This window comes from Corvus moneduloides, chromosome 7 (genome assembly GCF_009650955.1).
Source record: "Corvus moneduloides isolate bCorMon1 chromosome 7, bCorMon1.pri, whole genome shotgun sequence".
Lineage (NCBI taxonomy): Eukaryota > Metazoa > Chordata > Aves > Passeriformes > Corvidae > Corvus > Corvus moneduloides.
Genome location: NC_045482.1, coordinates 21,413,806 through 21,441,060, shown reverse-complemented (window position 1 = coordinate 21,441,060; position 27,255 = coordinate 21,413,806). Strand labels below are relative to the sequence as shown.

General features: G+C 37.2%; 1 protein-coding gene across 8 annotated transcripts in view; it reads right to left on the bottom strand.

Annotated features, from left to right (window-relative positions):
- Positions 1–13,930: 13,930 nt before the first annotated feature.
- GRB14 (growth factor receptor bound protein 14) overlaps positions 13,931–27,255 on the bottom strand; it is a 58,627-nt gene continuing 45,302 nt past the window's right edge. For 2 of the 8 annotated variants that reach the window (XM_032114750.1, XM_032114749.1), the window contains exons 5-13: positions 26,348–26,485; positions 25,192–25,302; positions 24,907–25,002; positions 24,258–24,338; positions 21,817–21,933; positions 21,644–21,701; positions 21,461–21,548; positions 18,597–18,690; positions 14,489–14,635 (exon numbers count right to left, since the gene is read on the bottom strand). In XM_032114750.1, the coding sequence (XP_031970641.1) occupies positions 14,489–14,635; positions 18,597–18,690; positions 21,461–21,548; positions 21,644–21,701; positions 21,817–21,933; positions 24,258–24,338; positions 24,907–25,002; positions 25,192–25,302; positions 26,348–26,485 (930 nt within the window). Of the gene's footprint in view, positions 14,636–14,689; positions 18,691–21,460; positions 21,549–21,643; positions 21,702–21,816; positions 21,934–24,257; positions 24,339–24,906; positions 25,003–25,191; positions 25,303–26,347; positions 26,486–27,255 lie in introns of those variants that run through there. The other 6 variants (XM_032114755.1, XM_032114748.1, XR_004241289.1 and 3 more) reach the window with 6 other exon arrangements.

Genomic DNA, 27,255 nt, shown 5'->3' with positions numbered 1-27,255 from the left:
CATCTGGTAAACATATTGAGAAGCATGTTTAAAAAGACACAAAGAACTTTCTCCACATAATGAGAACTGCAACTCTTTGCCTCAGAGGGGGTGGAAGTCAAGAGTATAAATGGGACCAAATAGCTGCCAACAGTTTGTGGTCCAGTTATGACTAATTAAGAACAGACAAGATGCAGTCCACAGAAAGAAGGTCTCTAATGACAGACTGGTTACAAAAGGAGACCCAAAAGGGCGGGTTCTCCCATATAGCTGTTATTTCCTATTCCCCCTAAGAGCATTTAAAATTGACCACTAGTAGGAAGAGAGTGTTGAGTCCATTTGACTTAATTTGGAGACAGTAACATAAATCATAATGAGCATCTCTGTCCTACCCACTATTTGGGGATGAAGTGAGGAGAAACTCTTACTCTCAAAGTAGCTGTTTCCAAAGGCAAAGGGTACTCCACTTTTCAAATTGTTTAATCTCATTTCTTAGGGCTCCACTGTGCTTTCTCCATCTCTGCTGTAGAACCAGTCAGCTTGCATTTCTACCTCAATCATTAACTGTTTTCCAGATGCAGGAGTTTGGGGCAGAAGGTTTCACAGGAGAGAGGATACATCAAAATTATTCTTTGACCCAAAAGAAATAATAGCCTTTAACTAATCTGCATGGGCCTGTACCTCCAGTTATAAACCAAATTACTGAAAAATTAAAGTAAGCTAACTGGAAAAGGTTTAACAAAAAACTGTACACATCTAGGTAGTTTTGACTAGATATGAAATCAATACTAAAAGGTTTATGTTTTTCTAAACTATCCTTAAGAAAGTGGACCTAGATATAGAACCAATTTTATAACATAAAGTTAACTGCTATTATTTCCACAGCAGAATCCAGAAGAATATGTTAGGATATGCTGCCATATGATCATATTTGCTCAGTTCCCCAGTTCCATCTATTTTCTTCTCTGATACAAGGGCAACTTGTGTTGCACCAAAAAAAAAAAAAAAACCAAAACCAAACCACATAAAAACCAAAACCAAACAATAAAAAACCCCCCAAAACAAAACAAAAAATCCCACACACAACAAAAAAACCCAAACAACAAAAAAAAAATACCCCAAACCAAACCATTACATGAGAAGATATTTGTCTAGGTATAATGTGTGACTTAAAGATCTGTTGGTCTGTATAAAACCATCACTGTTTACTTATTTGACTAACTCCTCTATGCAGCAGGAAAAAAAAACAACCATGAATGCTTACTCAAAGACATAATATGCTTTGAATTATAATAATAAAAACATCTGCACATAATAGTCACAGCTGAATACCATTAAATGTACTAATAGCACACTAATATATTTGGTACACTGCTATGCTCTGTTAGTACATACAGAGTACATAGGTTATACTTCAGAAGATGTCCTGCTGGGTACCAAGAGTCTAACACTTGAACATGTTCATGGAATTATTTTTGAGCTTGCCATCTTAAAAATAGTTTGGCTAATGTTCAGTAAAAAGCAAATGACTAAAAGCACACCTCCTCTGACCTCAGTGTACCACAGCAGCATGATTCTTTTCCATCTGTCACCAGGATCAGCAGTAAATGAAGTGGCAGATATCTCAATTTTTAAGTGCAAGACACCTCAGTGCAGGCACCTACTTCTTTGGTACTCTTTCACAGTTTCATGTACTCCTGCTCTCTATTACCTCTGCAGAAAATTCTACTCTTTTTTGGTCAGCAGAGGAAAACAGAAAATCTTCCACAAAAAATTGTAAACACTATATTTATTCCACATTCATCAACTTGATATAATAAGCCTTTATTGTTCTTCCTTCTAAAGGTGTTTTTCCAGCACAAACACCAGGCAATGCAGAAACGTTTAGGTCAGACTAATGCGTTTCTGGCTGTAGGCTACAGTGCTTTTTTTCCCTTCTTCAGTGCCAGTGCTGTTTATCCTCATACAGCATCGCTCTCAACCTTTCTCTGCCACTACTCTTTTTCCTAACCTGTTAGTTGCCCTTGTCTAGAGCTGTCATTGTGTCTATCCCAAGTTCAAAAACTGGACAGTAATATTTGAGATTTCCCATCGGAAGTCCATGGTGTAGTCATGATATGATTCTGGAAATGTCAGTTGAGAACAATGTGCAAAAGCCACTACTCTTTGGAGCATCATTTTTTTCTTGGGTTTCTACTATATAGAGAATCTCCTATGCATAAAATCACAGAATAAGCTGAGTTGGAAGGGATCCATCAGGATCATCAAGTCCAGCTCTCAGGCCTGCACAGAACCCTCCCCAAGAGTCACACCATGTGCCCAAGAGTATTTTCCAAAGGCTTCGTGAACTCTGTCAGGCTTGGTGCTGTGACCACTTCCCTGGGGAGCCTGTTCCAGTGCCCAACTGCCCCCTGGGTGACAAACATTTCCCTGATATCCAGCCTAAACCGCCCCTGATTCAGGTTCACACCATTCCCTCAGGTCCTGTCACTGGTCAAAAGAGTGAAGAGATCACTCCTTGTCTCTCCACCTCCCCTCATGAAGATGTTGAAGACTGAAATGAGGTCTCCCCTTCTCCAGGTTGACCTCAGCTGCTCCTTAAAAGGCTTCCCCTCCAGACCCTTCACCATCTTCATGGCCCTTCTTTGGACACTGTAATTTGGATGAATAAAGTTTGGTTTAGACTTTTTATTATACAAAAAAACCCCAAAAAATTTAAAAACAACAACAGAAAACCCCACAAAAACAAAACAAAAAACATTAAAAAACCAACCAAACAAAACAAAGAAAGAAAGAAACAACAACCCACTCAGACTGAGGGTTGTTTCCCTGCCCTGCTCATATCAAAGATACCAGAATGCATTACAAATAATAAAATTGAGGCAGCAGTCTAATTCAATACACAGGAAAGTAGTAATATGCTGGGATTCACTGAAAACTGCTACTGATACACTTGATTGAGATATCAATTTACTCTTATTCTTCTTCTTCCCACTACCAACAAATAACATATAGTATAATGAGAGATGAAAATCTGTTTGAGACTAATTAGACATAAAGAAGTACTTTGTACAGATTCTACTTTACCAGATGGTTTCCACTAATATTCACTAATAAAAGCCTGTTTGAGGAGCTTGCATTCAGTTAGACTGGAGAAGGCAAGAAACAGCACAACTATGTCAGCAATTAATTTCCTTAGAAAGATTCTGTGTCAGTACTGTCCAGGAACTCTGTAGTTTTTATGGCTTCCTTTACTCTGTGCAGATTTATTTTCTGCAGTGCAAAGTACCTGACAGCCTTTCTGTAGCAAAACTGGGGTTTTTGGCTGTGAAGACAAAGTCTTAAGTGGAGTCCTGTCAATATATGAACATGCACACATTAATGTGAATCCTTGAATGTAGTACTATCTCTGTCTTTCATTTATCATCAGTGTAAACATACTATTTACCTATCAAAATTTTGAACCACCACACTATGACAGAGGTCAGTCGATGTATCAAAATCTCTCTCATAAATACTGTTTCCGTTGGCAAGGTACTGATTCATCTCAAGTGTCATCAAATTATTTTTGGCACAATTTCTCTCTCTCCTGTTCCTTATTACATCACTGCACAGATAGAAATTCAGAGAAGTATATTTTCTATGAAAAGCATTTTAATTTAAGTAGTAGGGGAAACAACATAGTCCTGGCTGTTTGTCAGAAGATCTGAGGCAACATACATTTAAGCATGAATTGCAAATCCTTCCCAAGCAAACAAAATATTATCATGTAGAACCTAGAAGCTATTTGCTAAATATGACAAAATACAAGTAATTAGGTTGTACACACACATTTTAGATATGAAAAGTAACCACAAAAATACCTACCTACTCAAAAAAAGGGACCCACCTCCCTTAAAAAAAAAAAAAAAAAAAAAATCATATTTTGTGTTTCTTAATGCCCAAGAACCATTTCAACCCATGGTCTTGTCCCTTGCTCAGATCGTCTCCATCACCTGATGACTTTTTGCCATCTTCCTGTGCTCTTTCTGGTGGGATTTCTCATTACTGATCTTCACTTAAAATTATTCTATCTTCTAAATAACATCTTGGTTCCACCCACACAAAGCAGACCAAGTGATTTGTTCCTCCTCCTTCCTCCCACACCAGTGAGAAAACAAACCTGAGGTCAGGACTGATTGTTTATTTTGCCTGAGAATCTACATCCACAGGCAGAATACTTGTCTCCCTCTGTACCAATTACACTTCTACCAACTGCATTGATATGAAATCCCTACCTTACTGAAACCATCTTAAATATGGGTGTACCTTGAATGTCCTCTGGCAGAAAGGCACCAAAAGAAGAGATTGTTTGAGATGATCTTGTGCTGCCTGTGAGGACTATTATATGTCCAGATAGAGCAGGAATAGAACACAAGAACCTCTTCACCCAACCTACTGCTAGAGCCAAGCACTCTAAACTCACATTATGATTCCTGGGACACAGAAATTCTTTGCAAGAGCACTGTACAGAGGTACAGTTTATAGACAGGTTATTTTGTTTGTTTAAAAAAGAAAAGAATGGAATTATTGAGCTTATTTGATACTTTGAGCCTGTATGTAAAGCGTGCATTTTTAAAAATAATCATCTGCATTATGAAGTCTGGGACATCATGAAAGATTCTATAAAGCACTTTTAAACTGTCCCAGTTATATATGTGAAAAGAAACTATAAAAATCAGAATGAATGAAAAATTCTTAAATTAGTACAAGGGCAGAGCAACAGCTTTTTTCAAAAATGGCTTTTATGCTGAACATGTTTGCAGTTTTCAAATTTATGGGTGTAGCTGTCAACATGCATACTCACTTTTAGAATATCGTCCTGGCTTAATGAGGTCTCCTGGAATGATTTCTTTTAATAAGAAGTTAACATGCTTACATATGTGATTTCCACCTTTCTACTTTTTTTAAAAATATCTAAGCTACTCTTCAGCAGAGATATCACAGTAAAGTTTAAAAGTAAACTTCACAGCACATTCAAATACTTCAACACTTCAAAGTCAGCTTCCAATGAAACTTTCAAGTAACAATTGTCAAAGCTAACTCCTAACAAGTGTAGATCCATATCTTCAGCATAAGAAACCTAAGCCAGAAAAGAGTCACAAGACAGCTGCATTTTAATTACAATTACATACCATAACCAAATGATGCCATATTAGTAAATAGAAATAAGACTTCTTACTAGTCTCTTCATCTTTGCTCAGGCCTCATAATTGCAACCCATACAATGTGTACACCTCACTTCTTTGTCTCACCATCTTTCCACCTGTCTCCAGTTTATACTGTTTCTGTTAGGCAGAGCATAAGATGTTTAGATTCAGATAATACACACAAACCTCTCAGAACAAAATCTCCCCTACAACATCTGGCTGAGTGATGGTTTGAAAATTATCCAGTAAAAATACCAGTGCTTCACTTACTCAGAACTGCTTCATGTGACTCCACAAGTCACTGACAGAACTGGTGAGGATTTTCAGATTCATACACATCCCTGAAAGAATGTCTCAATTATGGGACAAACAGATTAAGACTCTTCCCCTGCCCCTGCAGCTGAAGTAGCTGTTCTTTTCAAATGTATTCCATTTCATCTTCTCATTCACTTTTCTGCTTTTCAGGGTTCAAACTGCCACAGATCACTTGGCTAAACTGCCATAGTTCTCTAGCTGTTACTTGGAACTTGTTTCCTCCAGATCCATCATCACTGTTCTCTTCTTAGGAGATCCCTATTTGTTTAGTTTTTCTTCTCTTGTGCTCCCCGCAAGCACTCTGATATACTAAAAAGCAAACCACACCACTATAAAGATGGTCAGTTACCTCAAGTCTGATGGGGGTTTTTTTTGTCTGTATAACCTAATATAGCAGAATTTCTCCACCATCACATTTATTTGTGAAGAGTCTGTATAAGATCAAATACACATTTCTCCTACTGTTACAACTTTGCAAACATCCTAAACAGTACATGTGCATGAATCTATTAAATACCATGCTTTCAGCGCTAGATTAAGCAACTGTAGATACAGAACCAATGCTGCTTCCAGATTACATCAAAAATTTGCTCAGAGAACTTACAAACCTCTTTTCTATAGGAAAATATCTAGGAAAATAAATAACTGAAAAAAAAATACTTGAGAGATTAATTTTTGCAACTAATAAAATATAATTAGAAATAATTATATACAGAACACAACATAAGTTGAAAGCCGAGAAGAACATCAATAGTTAACAGTCTTGCAACTCCTTGGATAAATGTGATGGCAAACGCATCTTCATTCTTCCCTGTGTTTCTAAATCCATGCTGAGTGATATGGCCTTATTTCAAGTGGAAGTAGAAGCAGAAGTGGAACACATATTCCTGCAGGCAAATAAACATTTCACTTCACCACAGAACAACCTAGAATTTGTTTGCAACAAACTTCCATTATCTCTACCAAAGGGTAATACAATTCAGGTGTACTTCTTTTCCACAGGAAAGCCCTTTTAAGCATCATCTATACTGCTGGTCCTCTAGATTAGCACATTAGTTTTATTTCTAGCAAAGAAACAGAAACAATTAGATCACTCCTCTAATGGTTTTTAGTTCTATAGTGATAAGGGATGAAGAACTTTTAAAGAAAAAGTGTCATACATCTTTCACAAGGCCAAAGCCACTTTATATATAGATTCCTACTGCAAGTTCTTACCTGCAGGAAAGCTAAGGGCCAGAATGGGGGAGGTTTGGTTGGGTTTTTTGAGAGGTTTTTTTTTTTTCTTATGCACACACAATACAGGATAATAAGCATAAACAGCAATATCAATGTACAAGAGAAAACCATTCTTAATTTTTAGTTCAACCTCATATCCTGCTCTTCATTTACCTCAAAAATAGAGATGGATATTGTTCAGTCACAGTGAACCCAGTGACCACAGTCCATCATTAAATGTAATACCAGCTACAATTTCCACTTCAGCACCAATTGAAGTATCACCTTATTACACTTTGTGAATTTCCACAAGCCCTCCAAGTTATTTTTGACATCTTTGACTCTGATCCTGCCAACACTTACACACATTATCTTAAGCATACTGAAATCCATAGCACTATGCACAGCACACAAAGTACATGCATCATTTCAGAAATGAGGACTTCATTAATTGTTCAGTGCAGAAGCAAACCCCTCCAGACGTGACGTGCACAGGTTAGGAAAAAATCACTCCAACAGCATAGCTATTGTTGTTCCAAGTGTTAGCATCTCTTAAAATTCTCTCAGTACCCTTCCACCCTCCTACACATATCACCTCCTTTACATTCTCCTTAAATGCCTAAAAATAACTAGCTATGCATATGGTCTGAGCACCACAGCCCTATACCATGTAACTGGGGAAAAAATATTTTAGTTTGCATAGTTGACCTCACATCCATCATCAGAAGATATTTTTCCATGAGTTATTTCCCAGAACTTAAACATTTAGCATAGGCTGCAGATTTGGCAATTGCAAAGTTCCACATTATTTAGCAGAACAAGCTTTTTTGTTAAAAAATTACCACATCAAACTACAAATTAACAAAAAAAAAAACCAAAAAAACCCCAACCCGTGAAAGCTTCATGTGCTTTTTTTCTCCCACCTGCATTCTCTCACATTGCAAAGGGATTTGAAATTATATATTTCATTTCCCTCTGTTTAAGGATTCTTTTCATTTTAGAAAGTTTTCATTGACATTAAAAACCAGTCTAAACTTACGACCTCACATAGCAACATAGCATTCCATGCCTTATTCAGGAATGGGAGACCAAGCACTCATCCTTTGTTCAGCTTCAGCCACAAGGAGAAAAGCAGGAAGCACCTCGGTCAATGTGCTCTCAACTTTATTCTATCAACATTCTTGCTCTAGCTAATGCTTTTTCCTCTGCTTCTTCCCTGTCCCCAAGTAGGTGACTGCTATAGAAGAAGCTGAAGTATCTCTGTCAAAAGTGGTGTTTTGAGTTATCTCAGAGCAAGAAAAAGGAGCAAGGACAGTTGTACATCCAAGTCAGTGCATCTCCAAGAGCACTGCAGCAATGCTTCTTGAGATTGCATTCTGCTAAGGCAGCTCCTAGGTCACAGTCTTAATTTCTCACCATCAAAGAGTCACACCTTCTATTTTACCTAAAGAACAATCATTTTTACTTACACTTATCCTCCCCACTGAGCTCCTAGCCATGCAAGCTCAGTGGGCACAGCAACACAACACTGTCGTTGGGTCTCACTCTAGTGAAGTCTGAGCTACAGTTCTGTTTCCTTCTACAGTCAGGGCTAGAAACACACACTGCACTTCATGGAACTGAGGCCTAAATACTACTACATAGAGCATAGTACTTGAGAACAAAGGCACTCTAATTTATAAAAAGAAGAGAGAAACTAAAAGAGGCAACAGAACATATACATGACACCCTCCACTCATTTTCCCCTCCCATCTCAAAACCTCAGTCTTAAAAAAATAAACAAGTTCACTCACTATTCATACAAACCTCAACATATGACACACCTACTATCCAAACCCAGACCCCCACATATTTATTAAGGGCAACTCATTAACTCTGACAGTTTCCAGCTGGTGGGGCTCATCAGCATCACCTGAGGGGCAGCTGCTGCTTTTCCAGGCAGCTGGGCTGCTCGCAGCCTCCTCTTCCAGGCCTCCCAGGAGAAGCTGGGGCAGGCCTTCACCTTCCTTCAAGCCTCATCCACAGCAACTCACTCCTGTGGTGTGCCTGGGGTTATCAGCCTTGGTCTTTGGTGGCACTGCACCAGGGAGAGCTGGAAGGAGAGGGGGAGAACAGAGAGCTTTGGCTGTCCCTGCTGCGGAGTGCCGAGTTGTGCTGCCTGCCCCACCCTGCCTGCCCTGCTGGGATGGCAGCCCACAGCTCATGCCTAAGCCTCCCTCATGTCCCCAGCCCACTTCAGCTCCCAGTGTGTGGCCACGTCTCATTACCTCCCGAACCCTCTCACAGAGGTACCACAAACCAACTCACACCCCACCGCACGTACCAGCAGATGCCAAAAACTGTTCCATGTCAGCACCCTTGCCGGGCACCATCCACCTGCACTCCCCGCAGCCATAGCTGCTGCCTTGAGGACTCGCTTCTCTCAGGAACATGGGAAGGCAAGAAGCCTGGCCCCAGGACTGACTTCCGCTCCAGCTACTCCCTTAAGGGGCAGTAAAGTCATTTGTTTTCTTTCCCCCATGGAAAGGAGGACAGGCCCATCTCCTGAGCCAGCCCTGCAGGTCCAACAGCGCCAGGCTGCTCCCCCTCACGGGGGGCTCTGGAGAGGCCCTGCTGCCCACACCCCAAACAGGCCTGGCTGCTGCTCACCGCCCACACCCCCTCAGAAACATGGCGTGAGGGCAACCCCTCCCTTGGAAACTTCACCTGGCACTGGCCACACTGCCCAGTGGCACCCTGTGGCATTAATGCACCTGTACCTTCCTTCCCATGGAAGCCCTAGGGCTCCTCACATGCTTAAGTCCAGCACGTGCTTAGACGTCCCAGGAACTGCATCTTGATAGTTTTAAATGTAAAGTTTAGGGGAATCATCTGTATTATCAGTGTTAATCACATCAAGTTCTATTTTGAAAATACGACTCACTAGTTGGTAAGAGTTTTCCCAAATTGCTTAGAAGATTAATAAAATAATCAACTTAGCAGAGGGGAAGAAAAACCACAAACTATTCCTGTAAGGAAATCACTTTATTGCCTATACATGTGAATGAGCTGTTTTAATGCTCAGGTTCACTGCCTCCTCTGCATTTAATCTCTTCCCTTTTATGTCCTACTCTGAATTTTTTTTAAAAGACTTTCAGGCTTTTATAAAATTAATTATACAAATCATTAGTATTAAAAAAGTAATATAATGGTTTCAAGAACAAGCTTCACAGACTATCTGCATATTTAATCATCTCTGCTAATAAATTTTTAATCACTCATTGAGTTCAGGTTCTTGTCTTGAAGCTTAACTTGATAACAAACCTAGCAACTGGTAGAACTAATTGGTACAGAGTAAGTGAATAATTTATAAGAGGAAAAAGCACTGGGTGCTCTGGAGGTGGGCAGAGACCACAAGTCACAGATAGTTCTGGGAGGAAGCATGAAAACAGCGGCTGATTACAGGAATTTTGTGATACACTGCTGACATCCAGAGGCCAACAGTCAATACTGTTCACATATGTGAGCCAGGCTGTAAAGCGTGCTGTAAAGTCAAATTCATTAAGTTTTAAATATTCATGCATTTCATTAAAGTTAACATTAATTGCACTACCATACACATTGATTATGCATAGACCATAAGTGTTTAACCTCTGAAAGCTTGCAAGTATATTCAAGTAATGGGGTATGTCCCATCTTCGATGATTTCAGCTACAAAGTTGAAATTAAAAATGGAATGCATTACAGTGTGAGTACTAGAATAGTACTTTGAAATACTGGAACAGTAATAAAAATAATAATTTTTCTAATCAAACAGAAACACTGGTGTAAGCTGCAAATTGCTTTGTATTTTTCTAAACTAATTTAATAAAGGTAACAAAAACTAGATATAAGATTTCTTAAAGACAAATGCTAGATGGATTTGCAAACCACAGCTAATAAATAGGTTTAAACAGTTAAGACTAATCGGTGAATGAGTGGCTTCTGTTTAGATGAAGATGAGTAGCTTTTAAAAAATGTTACAACAAAAAAAAAAGGCTATTCTCTTGAAATAAGCTGATTTTAACTTGAGATACCCCAAGCTCGCTATAGAATAATTCTACCCCCAGGGAAGCACAAAATGCTACCATTCTTAAACCAGGATGTAACAGACAACATTTGACAGAAATTCAATTATCCTTGAAAGATCCCACTTGTAGCTAGTTACATACATAATCCTCTTTTATTTAATGGGTTAAAGCTCTCTTTCAAAACATTTAGTTGGATGGCTCGAAGACTTACTACATTTCAAATAATTCATTAAGTGACTTAATAAGATTGTTAAGTAAAAACACTCAGAAGTTTAAAAATGTCATTTAATGCTGCCCATGCAACCTTAATTCCGGCCGTGTATATATATGCATTACGAAACAGCAGTGAATTAACTTTTAATCTCCTTTGAGCCAAGATTTTAAGATTGGAAACTAAGGCACAAAGGGCATACCAACAAATACAATGCTGAGCTTTAGCACAATCTCTGCAATAGCTCTCATCAGAGCATACCCCTGCAGGGCTAATTACCCCAGATAGCAAGCTAGGCTTGTGCACTTATGCTGCTTCTGGTACCTCTGCATGGCAAGCTCAGTTCTCTCTTCCTGGCAGTGCACTACACATAAACACTCACAGAAGCATAACATTTTAAAACTGAAGAAAGCATGAAGAGTTTTTCAAATACCATGCCTCAGGTGCTCTCACACTGACTTTCCATCAAGGTAAATACATACCATTTCTTTAAGTATTAAAAAAAAACCATTTTGCAAATAACACCACTTTCTATTGTTCTGTTTAAAAAAAAAAATTCTGCCCTTAACACTCTGTGAGGTAGATATAACATAGATATAACACTGTCCACATTTTGTAGAGAAGCAAATGTTGGAGACAGATAGACCGGCTTGCCCAAAATAGTACTGATTTCTTCCTGAGCTGTTAACAGTTCCTGATTAGCCAATTCTCTTTGTGAAGGTGGGCACTAAGTGTAGTATTCCTAATTAGAAGTGACAGTTAACACAGTGAAATTCTGTCTAAATAGCATTGCCTACACCCCCAAAGAACTTTATGGTCAGACATCTCATGGGTGATCTCATCATAGAAATTCCTTGCTGTTTTTTCTGACAGGTTGCTAGCAAGGATCTTGAACGTCACGTATCAACCGCTTGTACCATTTAGTACATCTGGAAGAAGTCTGGGATATCAGAATATTTTTTCTTTTGAGGGGTGGTGTTTGGTTCTTTGCTTTTACACATTAAGACTACCTCCTTCATGTTTGTTTCTTCAGTAATATTTAAACAAGGAGGTAGCCTGTGAAGTCATTTAAACACCAAACTAGATTTTATTAGTTTTATGGGCTTGTTTTTTTCTGGCATAGTCACAAACAACCACGGAGTTCAGGAAAGGTATACACATTTATATAAAGAGATTATGTATTCTCAGCAACATTTCAGTTTAGATTTTAATTAAGGGAGCTGTCAAAATGCAGGAGGAAATGCTTTGCAGTGTAAGAAAGTTTTGAACTTGACAGTTAAAAAATTTCAAATGTCCAAATCCCATGCTCATTAAGAAATACTTCCTTTTACTTGGGTTTTTTGATTATTATTATTTTGGTTTTTCATTTTTTTCAATTTCACTTGTGAGACAAAAACTGAAAAAGCAGGCAAAGCTTCTTGATGGTCAATGTCTCTCCACCATGTGACATAATCCCTACATTCTCTTTTCTTTTCTTATGGGTCCAAAGGTAGCAGGTACTCACTCACTGAGCTGAGTTGGCTTCTCTGTCAAGCATGCATACAAATAAAATAAAACTTACAGCAAAGCTTTCACACGTCCAAGTAGAAATGGACTACAATAGACAACGCATTTGTCAAGAGATGATTAAAAGAAAAAGGATGCAGAGAATGTTTGTCCTTATTCTATACCAACATCTGAAATAAAGCTACCTGAGAAGCAATCACATTATTAAACTCAACCTGAAGAGGTTTTAATTAAAATTATTTTTTTAGAGTATAATTTGAAATTACGTTTGAGGTTTAAGAGTTAAATTTATTAGACTGTAAAGAGTTTTACAAGGCTTTCCTAATGTAATGAGCTTAGGCACCACATATGTTGCATCTTTGGTACACATTAGGAAGAGTTGCTTTTTTAATGAGCTTTAAAAACTGCATTTGCATACCAGAGGAAAAGGTCAGTGATGTGTGGATCAAGTCGGTAAATTAAGTATCACAGTATTATGTTATTATGCTTGCCTTCCAGAGACACACAATAACAAAACCACAGGCTACAGTTACCATACTGTTCTAATGCTTCCATCTCCATGACCTTGTCAGCTGACACATCCTGGCCCTGCTGTGCCTCAGGGCCCACTGGCTCCATCCCTCGCCCAGGCCTCCTTTACCTTCTCTCCCACCACCTCCTACAGCACAACAGCTGCTATGCCTGACAGGGAACCCAAGCAAGCACAGGAAGGGGGAGCTGGATTCAGTGTGACAGCCCATCTTCAAACACCACTTTTACTCCAGCCTTTACCCTATGTAAAGATACCCAGGACAACTTCCTGAACCATCACAACAAGATCAAATCTCTTGGACAGCAAAGCATCAGGATGGGGATGCCTCTTTCAGTCCAAGTACCATTCCACTCAACTTTTTGTTCAAGGATGCAGCAGTATCAACTCTCTTTCAAAATACCAAAAATTACTTTTAATGCTGTGGTCCAAAATTTGACCGGGTCTACTGGCATGGTTCTTTTTAGCTGGAATGTTAGACACTTGGTAAGCTGTAAAGACTGCTTCATTGGTAGCTACATTGAGTTTTTTTATGCAATAAATAATAAAATAAGATAGGAACTGACTGCAAATACACTTTCATGAGGTTTTCAGTAGAGTAAAGTCCACTGGATTTACCTTTATTCGTAAGTATTGTAAATTATTGTTAATTTGCAACTATTATAACATTACCTTTATTTTTAAGGGCAATTGAAATCAATTCCCTCCTCAACTGTGCAGAGATCCACACTACGCAACAAGTCTTTCTGCCTCTCTTTGTGTCAGAGATTATAGGTATACACTGAACCACATTATGCACTACATAATAATTTATGCATGTTTATACATTTCACAGCCAAGTAAGTGACAGTCCAGCTCTGTATGAAGATGTAGATTTAGTCATTAGATTAGAGAAGAAAATCCTTTAAAATATTACAACAAGAACAGCACAACTCAATACAACTGAGCAGTTATAAGTGGTTTTAATGATTTTTCACTTTTTGGATATGATAATCCTCAAAGTAGCATTCAAAAATATAGTGCAAAATATTTATTCATTTTATTTACAAATAAAATGTGCAGTTCAGCTTCTTATCCTTGCCACAGTAAATGTTATTCTTTTATGTGATGAACAGAAGTTATGAGAACCATTCATAGAGAAAAAAGTTAATTTTAAACCTAAGAACAAAGACCTTCTTTCAGTTATATTTTTGTAGGAGTTACACAATATTTTTCAAAGGTGTTTTCATTTGAAAATAAAACCCAGAAAGTCCAAGACAACACTAAAGAATTACATTGGAAAGAATGGTTTTTCAAAACCATAAAGTTAATTTTGCTGTGACAATCACAAAGCAAAGTTCTTACCTACATAGAATATAAATTTTTTTTGCAGCTTAAACATAGAATCTTTACAATGTAATGGGGTTTTTCCCCCTTTTTGCTATACAAATTTCCTTTAGGGGAAAAAGCATACTAGTATCTTCCTCTCCCTCAGATGAAACAACAAACGCTTTGGTTAAAGAGCAATTCGCGCACAATAGTGTTTTAACTTGCAAGGCAGCACTCCTTTATTAAGTTGGTAGAATTCCACTAGCTGGATGAGATCAGTAAATCTGGTATGACCGTCATCAAGGGTATAGAACAGCTTCCCATCATCTTCCAACTGTAAAAATGGAAAAACAAGATTCAGTAAAACCCTCTTTTGCTATGGTATTTCTTTCTGACTGGAATACGTGTTTGACACGTGTCCTTACAGACCAATGTATTATAATCTTATGAATACCGTGAGCAGGAAAAATACAGTGATCATTTACACAAAAAATAAACAACAGAAAAACATTTTTTGTATTATTTGACTTCAAGTACACACCTTAAAGGAAAGAACAGTTAAATCAGTATAGGAATACTCTTTCTGCACTAACAATACTACTCCATGCCTTTGCTTTGGAATTATAGATGGAGTTAATATGAACCCTGAGTTCTTACAGAGGTGACATGAAACAACCAAGTTTGAAGTTACTCATGGATTTCAACCTTTGTTCCACTCACTTCCATGATTTTCTATCACTTTTGTAAGGTGTGATGAGGCTACACACCAGTGCAGCGGTGTGCTGGGTGGTATTAGCTATACAAGACACTGCCCATCACAAGAGTAACATGCTTGCTCTAGTAGTATGGTCTTGGTTGCAGGAGGAAGAATTGCCGCAGCTCCAAACACTCGTATTAGCACAGACACAGAAGAGAAAGAAGAAACTTCAATAGATACCATTCCTTTTGACTTTTAGATGCTTAAAAATTTGCAATCAGTATTTCCCTCTTCTAAGTTACTGAATGTTAGCTCTTGCACAATTTGTATTGCACTGCTGACTATATAATTTCTTGATTTAGTTCCTCTACTGCTGATTTGTCTAATATCAAGAGGATTAGTGAAATAGTGACTAATTGGTATTCATGTAAATATAGGGTGAAAAAACATATTTAAACTATTTTTAAAAAGAAAAGGGGAAAAAAGATACTTTATAAGATTGGAAAAGTAGTGAACAGAGGATCCTGAAGTAGGGCTAGCACAGAGTAGCAGATGGTGTGCTAGGGGAAGATGCAACTACCCTACTTGAATACAGAGGAAGGGAGAAGATATAATTAGCTGTCTTACCTGTAATTAAGATGTTTTATCTGAAACAGCTGTTGAACTGCTTATGACTCCTGGTTATTCTACCCCTTTCTACCATGTCTGGAAGTAGTTTGTAATTTCTTTATTCTCAGATTTTGGTCAAACCAGGTCAAACACTGCTAGTTCAGGAATTACCAATGTGTGAATGTGTAAACTACTGTGCTCCAGCCAAGAACCTGAAAATGGATTATCATTCATTGGACTTTCTTTATGCATGCAATTTTCCTTCCAACACAGGCGAGGAGAGTTAACAATTCAAATGTCTGTTATCCTCCTAACAAGTTAATTCCAAACCTTGAAATAAATACCAGACAGATTGCTAATTCTAAAGCTATCAATATTTTGCAAAGTAAAAACTCACATCGAAGTTCTGTTGCCCAAGAACCTAGCACCTTCTGCAAGCCAAGAAGGCTGTTATGAGAGAACATTTATTAGAAAAAGACAGTCCCAGAACTGTGTATCAACTCTTCATCTTTCATATGGACAAAATTTCAGGATAGAATACACTGAAGTGAACTTGCATCAGCTCAGAGTATAAAGGCTGAAAAATACCTTGAAACTAACAAGCTCTTCAATTTTCACAGTACAGGATCCCAAAAGTATCCCAAAGGTTTCCTTTTGAACTTTTTACAATCAATTCCCTACTACCCACCTGCAATACCTGTTGCACAGGTTACCAGTGTTAACATGAGGCACCTGTTAACATGGGTGAGGCATGAACTAGCACGGTGCACACCCTATCTAAAAGGAGACATTTTTAAGTGCAGCATAACATGAAGCAACCTAAAATACAAGAGAAAAATAATGTATTTAGAGATTGAATTGTTTTTACCTGTAAAACTGCTTTCTAAATGACATTTATTTATTTACATTTTGTAGGAAAGTTTGCCTTCACAATGGCTGGAAACAAGTAAGAGCTTAGAAGAAAAGTAGAATTTGAAATTCAAAGAGAATTTTTTATCTCCAACTAATAAGCTATGGAGTTACTACAGTAATACAAAATGCCTTGTTTCTTAGAAAATGAACACTACATTTAGATCAGCAGCAACTGGAACTAAAGCCCTTCCTCCCTCAAACAACAATTTTCTGAAATCTTTAAAGAGCACTGTTCTAGCAAAAACAGAGCATGTTTAAGTCAGGGTATTGAGAATGGAATGAGGGTACTGAATGCAACCAGAAACTGACAGAAAGGAACTGAAATATGCGGATATTTGTGGGACAAACAGCTTCCATGCTGACATACTCTCTCTGGATTAAGCTGTTCTCATCACAGATTTATTTTTTCTGGTTACTAGCATAGGAGAAATTGCTTTACTTAAAAAACAATTCAAAAATGTTTCCTTCAAGTAAGTCAAGTTTCACAATGAAATGGTACAGGTCTTCTCGATGAACAGCATGGAAAATATGACCCAAGTCTATAGACAATGATATCAAAACAAAGAATTCCTAGTGCCTCCAAAGATCCCACAACAGGAGAGCAAGGTTTTAGCACAATCTTTTGAAGGGAAGAAGAGAATCATCCATTTCAGAGGAAACTGAAGATAACTACAACTTCCTGCTACATCTGTGGTTAGAAGAGAGGGTCTGTTTCCTGATAGGGAAAGAAAATTGTCTCTTAAATTTGAGAGTTAAAGGACATCCCAATAAAGTAGAACCATACACTCTTTGTATGGAGTTCAGAAGGTTTTCTAAGCCACACAGCAGTTATACCAATGTAAATACTAGAAGCGACTACAGTCAATAGATGCATAGAGATCTTATACCTGGGATTCTTACCATGGATTATATGTTGATGACCCCATGGAATCCAGGGCATAGCTACCACTTTTGGATGAAGGACTCCTCCATTGTCTGTACCTAAACACAACAAAATCCTGGACAGTTCTTCTAGCTAACACTGATCCACTTCTTTCATCCTCTCAAATAATTCCTTCCATTTTATTCTACATGAACTTTTTTTAGGGGAGGATATCAGCTACAAGCCCTAGGTAAGGCATACAGAAATTTAGTGAATGATCATAGGATATCAACAGATCAAAAACAGAAAAAAAAGTGCCACTTGACTAATTTCTACTGAGAAACAGTGGAATCTGCCAGAAACTTCAGCAGGAAGATACATGGGGGCTAGAGTATTATGTGGTCTGGAAGAAAGGTTCTTGTAAAGAGAGATGAAAAAGCTCTGGGTCTGCTCAGTTATGTCAAGTATCTGCGGCCAAAACACAAAATGCTCAAGTGTTTCTCATCTCAAGAGAAGCAGCATGTAAAGAAACCCACATAAACCACCTCGTGAGAGAGTGGAAGCAATGGGGATGGCTGACCATTCTGGCAGGAGAACTGGACAGTATGTTAAATAAAAATTAACAGAAATATGATTTCAGCTTAGGAAATTTCAGCTTACCTATAAAACAGCTGGACTAAATAAGGAATTTTTTTTGTTTTGTTCCCCTGAAGAAGACCTGGACATGACTATACCACAGTAACAAGAAGAGAAGTCAACAAAATATGTTTGACTACAAATATTGATACTATCCTGAACAGAAGAGTCAGTGAGATATGGACACACATCTTAGGCAGTCCAAAAGAGATGACTAAGGAGTTGTGTACATACTGAAAATTTAAAAGGAAACATGAACTCTATTAATACACGATTTCCATGTCATCAGGGTTGCTTCTATTCCAGTTGAAATAGATTTGTTTAGTTTTTCAAGAAACTTTTTAGGATTTCATAACACTAGTCAAGCTTTAGAACAAATCAAACAGCAAAGCTCAAAAATATTCAAGTCTGCTAAAGAATACTAATTATATTTAGTAATATTTGGTATTTATGATACAGGTATGATGTTTACCTCTTCTACAAAACAGCAAAAGAAGAAAAAATCCATCAATATTCTATCACAGTTATTCAATTGTTTGGTTTTACAACTCCATTTGTAAACTGAAAAAACTTACTTACTGGTACAATTTGAAAATGTTTTATTTTTAATCCATGACTCAGTGACAATACAAATGTTTTGGGGTTACTTTGGCTATCACGTACCAGGAATACCCTAGAAGAGATTGAAAAATTTCAAAGTAAGATCATTTGAAATCCTTTTGTAAATATCCAGTTAAAACTGTTCTAAATTTGTTACAGTAAGTACTAGTGAAAAGCGTAAATAATATCAATTACTTAAGTTAGGCTTTTAATCAGTATTTCTTTGCAAATATGTCACTGGGAATACTTACTCTTAAATTCTTCTTCACCTTGTCTATTATGTGAAAAACATGCATTCTCAGAATAAATGACACTGTAGGCGTTGGTTTTTACACTGCATAGAATTACAATACATCTCTTCAGACAGAAAAGCACCCTCAAAGTTTGTGCTTTGAACAAAATTTTTCTTTGGACTCTGACTTGAGAAAACTTGAGTTTTCTAAATCACAAGCATTATAAGAAAAATCAAAAGGTAGTTAAACAGGAATTTGACAGAACAGGTAATGCAAGACACACAGAATGTTTTTCACATCTGGCCAATCCTCATAAATGCACTCTCATTTCTGCACAGTAGCAAAATTCCCAACAAGACAGAGCTATACACTGCTTGCTTTATGGAATCATTATTGAAATCATGACACTGAATGGCCAACAGTGCCACTGCAACTTACTCACTGATACATTATTCCAGTCAGAACGTGGACGAACATAACTTTTTTTTTTTTTTTTGCCATAGTCCTGGTAGAATAATTTGGTACAAGCAAAGAATGATTACCAGCATGAGACACTTTGCATTGAATCACCTGATTTGGAATACTGGCAGAGAACATTTTGGAGGACAGGGAAGAACCTGATTGACAGATTTGCAGTGGAGAGAGTCCGAACCACTTGTACTGTGCAGGTGTGGAACAGATATAGCTGACCAATGTACCAAACAAGGGAAATGGAGGGACAGCCATAGGCAAGCATGCTCCTCTTTCAGGACACAAAGGGAATGGGCAAAATGGACTTGCAGGTATCAATCAAGCAAGCATTAGTGACCACCTAATCGTAACTGTTTGTCCCACCACACACCAGAAATGAGAGCCCAGCTACTACATGAAAAGAAAGAATTTCAAGAGGGATAAAAAAAAACAGCCAAAGGTTTGCAGTGGATTTTCACTGACTACCGGCATAGATTCAAAATACTAATTTCATTCTTAAAGTTTTTAAGAGTTCTACTTTTACGAAATAAGAAGCTATCTGGAATTAAGACATTTGGAGTCCATATAATCATTACCATCCCTGTGCAGTCTAGTTAGAGCCCCGTTACTAACGCAGTCACTCCCGAGGGCTGCTGCCAGCTCAGCGTTCGGCACGGGCAGGGACAGTCGGAGCGCCGGCAGCGCGGGCTCTGCTCAAACCGGCTCGCTCCCACCACCTAGTGGGCTCTCACCCTCCCCGGGACACGAACGCGACTCTTCACAGCAGTTACCACAGATCCCATAGATCCTGTGCATTAATTCAGTATTTTATGTATTTGTCATTAATGACTGGCGCTTCATTTTATTCAGAAAAATGACACTGTAAAAATGTGCCACTTTGCAAATATTCAAAATGGGGTCTCTACACCCAGTTACTAGGATCCACATTAAAGGATACACAATGTAATCACTTTGATGAGGATTTATGTTCCCATTCATCAGTTCTTTTAAAGTACATTTTCTTACTTTTTTCCTTGTTTTATCACACATATAAGCAACGTTTCTTCTCCCTCAGATAAAAAGACCTTTATTCTTTTCTAACATAATCACAATAGACCTACTTTAGTTGTCAAAGAACCTTTAAAACCTTTATTATGAAGAAAGGGTTGTAGTTCACATAATCTCAGAAATGTTAGCTGGAAGGAGCTTTTTAGACATGCTGGATGACACCAGTCAACTTCTCCCTCATAAAATTCTCTGAATCACCAGTTGCACTTTTTCATGGGCCTTTTGGTAATGCTCTTTTTTCACAAAAGTGGAAGTCCTATTAACCATCCTTGTGCTGATTATGACTGGGCTTGTCTCTCTTTCCTCCCCTTCACTTTTTTTTTTCCTGGAGCCCTTTCTGTAGATGTAGAAAACAGTACTACAACATACTTTATCTAAAAAATATAAAACTGAAGGAATTCAACTAGGAATCTGATGTTCCAGGTATCTAACTGGAAACAGACTCAAAGAAACTGAGATTTTTATGGAATTACTCATTGAATGAAGGAGGCCCAAGCTTACATTTAATACAGGACTAAAGATAAAAATGCAGAAATGAAAAGCAGGAGGATTTGAACATAAAATACCTACTTGCTTCGGCATTTTTAATTAATATTTAAATGAAATATTTTAAAATTTAAAGACTTATCCTAACACTTACTGTTTACTATTAAAGGATGACACAATTTTTAGTCAATTCATGAGAAAAGAGCATATTTTTTTCCAATGTCTGTCCCAGCACATTATCTTAGAATAATTTTTTCAGACTTCCTTTTATTCTTTCATCACTAATTGAGATACAAAAGACAGTGGTGCCAAGGTTGACAGTTCCCAGAGAATACTGTGCAAAGACACAGCTCAAGTGCGTGGTCTGAACAGACGTAAGTAATCGGTCAGTGACAGAATCAAAGTCTTAGATCACCACTTCATTGCTTCCAAATGATACAAAATAGGAACCAACTGATCCCCAGCTAGCCCCATATAAACGAACTTTTATTCCTATTAGGAAAGTGCAAACTCCTCCTGCCTTCACCTCCCCACAATAACAGGCACATGAAAATAGTTGTTGGTCAGAAACATGTCTCAGAGAAGCTATGCAAAGAATTAACTTACCCATCTACAAGTCCATGCTGCAAAATAAGTCTCTGAGCCTCTTCTCTAGAGATTTTATGATGAAACCATGACTGAGATCTGTGTATAGCTGTAGAAAAAAAAAAAATCAGTGAAAAAACACTTTCCCTTTATTGAAAGAACCAGTTACTGCGTTTCTCTGGCAAGGAATTAACTCACACATACCCATGTTAGACATGGCAATAGGACTACCATGTGAGTTGAGTCGGAGACACCCTCTCCTCTGCATGAGAAAGAAGCAAAAACATGACTTCAAAGCTCTTTTGTTAAAAAAAAAAACAAAAAACCAAACCTCCAAACCAGAAAATACTATTCTGATAAATCAAAAGTGTTTATACCCGCCATGCTAATCCTTCTTCAACTGCAACTGAGAGGGCTTCTGTTGGATTTTCTATAATTCTGCTTCTGTGTCCTGAGAAATCCATTGCTACTAAAGAATTTTCTGAAATGCTTCTCTGCAACAAAGAAAAATGAATTTAGTTTTCTCATTTTTTATAAGATTCATCATTTAATAGCGAGCTTCTGAGAAAACATTATGTTTTGTAAGTGATATTTCAAGTATTGGCAGTGTTTCCCATCAGAGCCAAACTCGTTGTACCCTAGGGAGCATTTGTAATTCCAGTATGCTGCTGCAAAGCTCAATTTTACAGTCTGGCAGGACAGATCATCTTTTTGCATTACTGCAAGGGATGATAAATACATCACCTTACCATAAACTGTATTTATATTTTTAACTATAACTAGCCCTCTGCATGTCAAAACAAGTCAGGAAACTGTTATTAAGATGTCCAAGTAACAGGGAAAAAAAGGTAAAATACAAAATTATTATATATAATGATCAAATGAAAAAATATTCAAAATATTTCATTAGAAATATGTCAAATTTATTTATTTGCTATATAAACTTCCATTCAGTTTACCATATTTAAACATTGAAAACAGCAATTTTTATGGAGTATAACTTCTATTTTAATACATCCCTTCTAACTCTAATCACAGACTCAGTAACAGCAGCATCTGTGTCTTGGGGTGACTTGGGGTCTATTTTTTCCCGAACCTGGTGGGGGAGGGCTGGTTGTAACCTGCCCTCTCTCAGAGGATATATTTCCAAATTTGTCCAAACTGGCACAGTCTGTTATTAAAAAAAGCCTGGGTTTTTTTCTCTCAGTGAAGATCAAATTTGTAACAACTGAATAAGAACACTGAAGTTTGACAAAACAGTCCTAAAAATCACCAAAATGTTTCTCAGAAACCAAGGTTTACAAAATCAGGTTGTATAAAGATTGCAATGGCTCAAATGTTGGCAGGCACTGGAATATCTAATAAATAAAAGAGCATTCTAGCACTCCATAAATTAAAGCAACATCTGGACACAAGAGGCCCAGATTTCTGTAGGGTTAGCAAAGCTTCCCAGTCCAAAACCAGAGCAGCTCTGTTTTGTTCTTGCTTGGTTACAAGCATGGATGTAACTAGAAATGGAAGACAGCAATACTGTAGTTCACTTGTCTTAGGTCTATCTGAGTAACTGTAACCTGTACAGAACTTTGCAAAAGTAAAAAAACAAGGGCAAAATAAGAGCAAATGTTTGCCTCTAGCAGAATGGAGGGAACTCTTTGTAGCTGACATGGTTGAGAAATTAAGGAATGTGAAATGTGGAAGCAGCTTCCTTATGAAGTATGTTCATTAGCATGTGCACTTAATCCCCAGATTATTCAATTTGCTGTTTAACTCATGAATTATACACAAGTAGAAAAACAGTGCCACAGTTAGCAGTAGGTATAGATTCTGCCTGTTAGAAGCTATGGGAGCTAAAATGCACACAACAGTGAAAGAGGAGAGAATCAGTGATGGCTCCCAGATCCATCATAAGAGCAGCTGCTGGCTATTGCAGTAGCTTCACATGACACAAACTAAAGACATGGGCAGCGTATTAAGCACATGCTTAATAAGACATGGTTATTAGCAAGGTCACTGAAAACTACCTTTGTGAATACCTGTGATAGCAAATGCATTTCTTAGGCATTTTATCAGCAAGAACTATAATAAAAGCTAAAAAAATCCACCATAAAATCACTGTCACAGATCTCGGCAACAAGTAATTTTTATCCAATTTAGCCAACAAAAACCACAAAATGGATATAAATCATCCACGAAAAAGTCTGAAATCAAATGACTCATAAAGAGCTGGGATAACATAAGATACTAAGAAAAGGACAACCTCACCCAATCCCAACTATCTGACTTAGAAAATGGACACAGTATCTAGTACAGGCTGTTTTTTCTCCAAAACAGGGCAGACTATCTGCCAAATTATGGTCTTCCTCTGAAGTCCAGTCAGTATTACACCAGCTGAAATTCATCTCAAGTAAATATTTTATATTTTTTTAAAAATTAAAAGAGGAAGTATACTGAAAAGGATTTGTTACAACCTTCTTATTCATCAGCATGTAACCTTAAACACTTTGCTTCTCTTTTAATGCATTTACAGTTCTGCTGCTTTGTTTTCAAAATCTTCTTTCCATTCAACAGTAATAAGCCAATGAACTCCCAAAATACTGAAGACTTTACTAAGGGAAGAGCCTTTTAACTGGTTTATTCTAAGTAAGAAAATTAATTAATTAGCTCTCTAGTCAGCCCTGGCAGCCCTAAATATTTTGGCAAGCGTTCGCACATGCAAGGTTTTGAAGGAGCAGGTCAGTAGTATAACTGACACAAGTTACTTGAAAAGAGCACAACAGCAGAAACATGTATTTATTCATGGGGCTACTGTGGCACATACCATAGGTGTTATATTCAAAGGGCTGCAGCCACTTCTACCTTGATATGGTTGCATGTAATTCTGATAGAGCTGCATCCCATACTAAAACCAGAAAATAACATGGTTAGCATTTTAAATTACAAACCTAAGCCAAGTAAGGTTTTTTTTTCAGATGTAAAAGATAGCACAGGCTTTACTTTACCATTAAAAACCAGGGACAAAAGCTAAGGAAATGTACATCATCATTGTTGCCGCTGCCTTTATAAATGTACACTTGTGCATTAAATACTACCCATTTAATATATTAACTGGCCCGTTCCTATTTTGTCACAAACAGTCACATTTTAAAAACATTAAAGTTCCATTCTTGTGTATTCTTGTCGCTTTGTTCAACAGTACTCAGCAATCTCACTGAATTCAACATGGTTACACAGAAGCATATGCTTAATGTTAAGAATTTTCAGGACTGAGGCATCATTGCCTCCCCTAAAATGATTCCAGAAATTTGGTCTCTCTCTACTTGTTGGGATGAAAAAAACAAGCTTTCAAAGTAAAAAATTGATATTGCTATTGCATGGGAACCTAAAAATTATGTTACTTCTCTACTCACAGCATCAAAATATCACATACCACACTTAAGCAAGAAGTTAACTCCACACAGAAAAATTACCTTGAGTAACCTAATTGCTGTCATCCAACAGGTCCTACTTTGTTCATCATCTGCACAGAGCTGTTTCAGGTCTCTGCTTCCTCCTGATTTGTTAGGCTAGAAGGCCACAGCACATTTTTTTAGCATTAAAGCATATCTTGAAGATAATACCTGTTGAAATAAAAGCCACTAATTCTCCTATTTTATAATAGACAGCTGAATATTGCTTTCAAAGCCTTAAAGAAACTTAAGCTTACCTAAAAACTGTGGCTTGCTTTAATATGTATCAGAATAATAAGCTTGTACCTTAAAGCAGAATCCATAGTTTGTTGGTGCTCCAGAAATCTTTTTGCCTGTTAAAGACATGTACATATCACTATTGCTGAATTCACAGAAAAACTGCAGATGCCTTGGCTCCTAAAAAGAAAAGCAATGTAATACAGTTAGACTACTTTTAACCAGCCTCTCCAAATAAGAAACTTGGAAGGTTACAGTTATCCTGCTCCAAAATACAGTTTTACAAACTGCAGTTTTAACCATGACATCATGAAATCTAAAAAGAGGCAACTCAATATTCATTTCATAATGCAGAGGGAAAAAAAATCAAATTAGTTAAAACGTTTATTCTTCTAGAGAGGAAAAAACCCCAAACTACAAGTTATATAATTTCTGGGAAAACTTCCACTAGATTCAAGCAATAATAAAATTAGAGGAGACAAGTTTTGAGAGCAGTATGCATTTCAAACATCAAAACAAACTAAACTTTCATAATCTGAAAAACAACATACTGTTATAATTATTCCTCAGTACCACTTCTAACCATTATCTCTACCAGCTAAGCTTAATTATGCCAAGGAAGCAAACAAAAGAAATTTGCCTAAGGATAAAAACCAGCTCAATGCAAACTTTGGCAGGTAATCACAGAAAATCCAAAACAACAATAAACGTTGGTTTAAGTAGTTTATGTAAAAGGTTTCTCAACTCCAATGTTTAATATGATAAAGCTTAAGTTACCATCATTAAAAATTTGAACTAGTAAAATGAAAAACTGTCCAGTGACAAATTTTGAGAATTCCTAAAGTTATCCTGTAAAAATTCTTATTTTATATAATTCATTACTATATCCATTTTTCAGAACAGCTACTTATACTTCAGAAATTTAACTAGTATTTGAAAATTTATTTTAACAGGGTACTCTGTTATGAGAAATATCAACCAGAATGAAGCAAACTTACCAGGCAAAAAGAAACTACAGTTTCTAAGACAACACCTTCCCAGTTTTGTATAACCATATCTCTCTAGATTTTATCTATAATAGCTAGATTTTTTTTTTTTTTATCACTACAAGTTTAATTATTTGGTTATAAATTTTGGTTGTTATTATTACAGCAAATGATAAATACATCCATATTTGCTCTCACTTCACAATTCTTGCTCTCTCTTTTTTGTTTTCCTCCCTTACCTTAGATGTACCTTTAGTGGAAAAATAAAGGCCAGATCTTCTCAAGAGAAAGTACAGTTTTTTCCATGATTTTTTTCCCTGCTCCTTTGCATACAAATAACCATGAATCTCAGGATATGTACTGGAGCTTACGAACATCTGAAAGAAAGAATCAAACATTTTTCTTTTCCTCTGAAACCAGCTTTGTGTTTCATTAACATACTCAGGGCTAAGGGGAATAACTCCTAAATACACTATCACACCACAGTAATTCAGTTATGATTGCATCTAATCCCATTAACAGTACCTCTGATTTAAGGCACGTAGAATGTTACACAACTCCAAGGTATGCTAAGCAAGTTACATATTTATATGGAACCATATGGTTTGAAATGAGAGCATTACTTCTGCAATATGCGAACTTCTGCAACTAAACCAGTGTAAGAATTCCATGCTTCAGACCCTATTTATATAAAACTGCTAATCAGTGCTAACAACAGAAGAAAAAAATTACATCCCTCCCCTCACCCACCATGTTACAAACCAGAGAAAAGAACTGATCTGAGTTAAAATTAACTCAGCAAACCACAAACTCTGAATTACAAAACCATGCAGGTCAGGCAGATATTAGCATAAAAGGAGGGAATAAAGGTCTCTGCACATGAAAGGTACTTAAGTAGGAGCTTTAGTAGAGCCAAAACCAGAGAGACTGGGCCAGTCCTCAAAACAGCTCCTGCCTCTACCCAAGACATCCAGTGGCTTCTCTTCAGCCATTTCATCAGACATTGCCAGAGGGCAACAGAGCTTTTACCTTGCTGAGGCTTAGACAGTTCTACTCAGTCTGCAAAAGTACCACTAAAAGTGAGCAACCATGTTATTAACTTTATTCTCATTCCATGTAATGCATTCATTTTTATCACTGTTCTTCC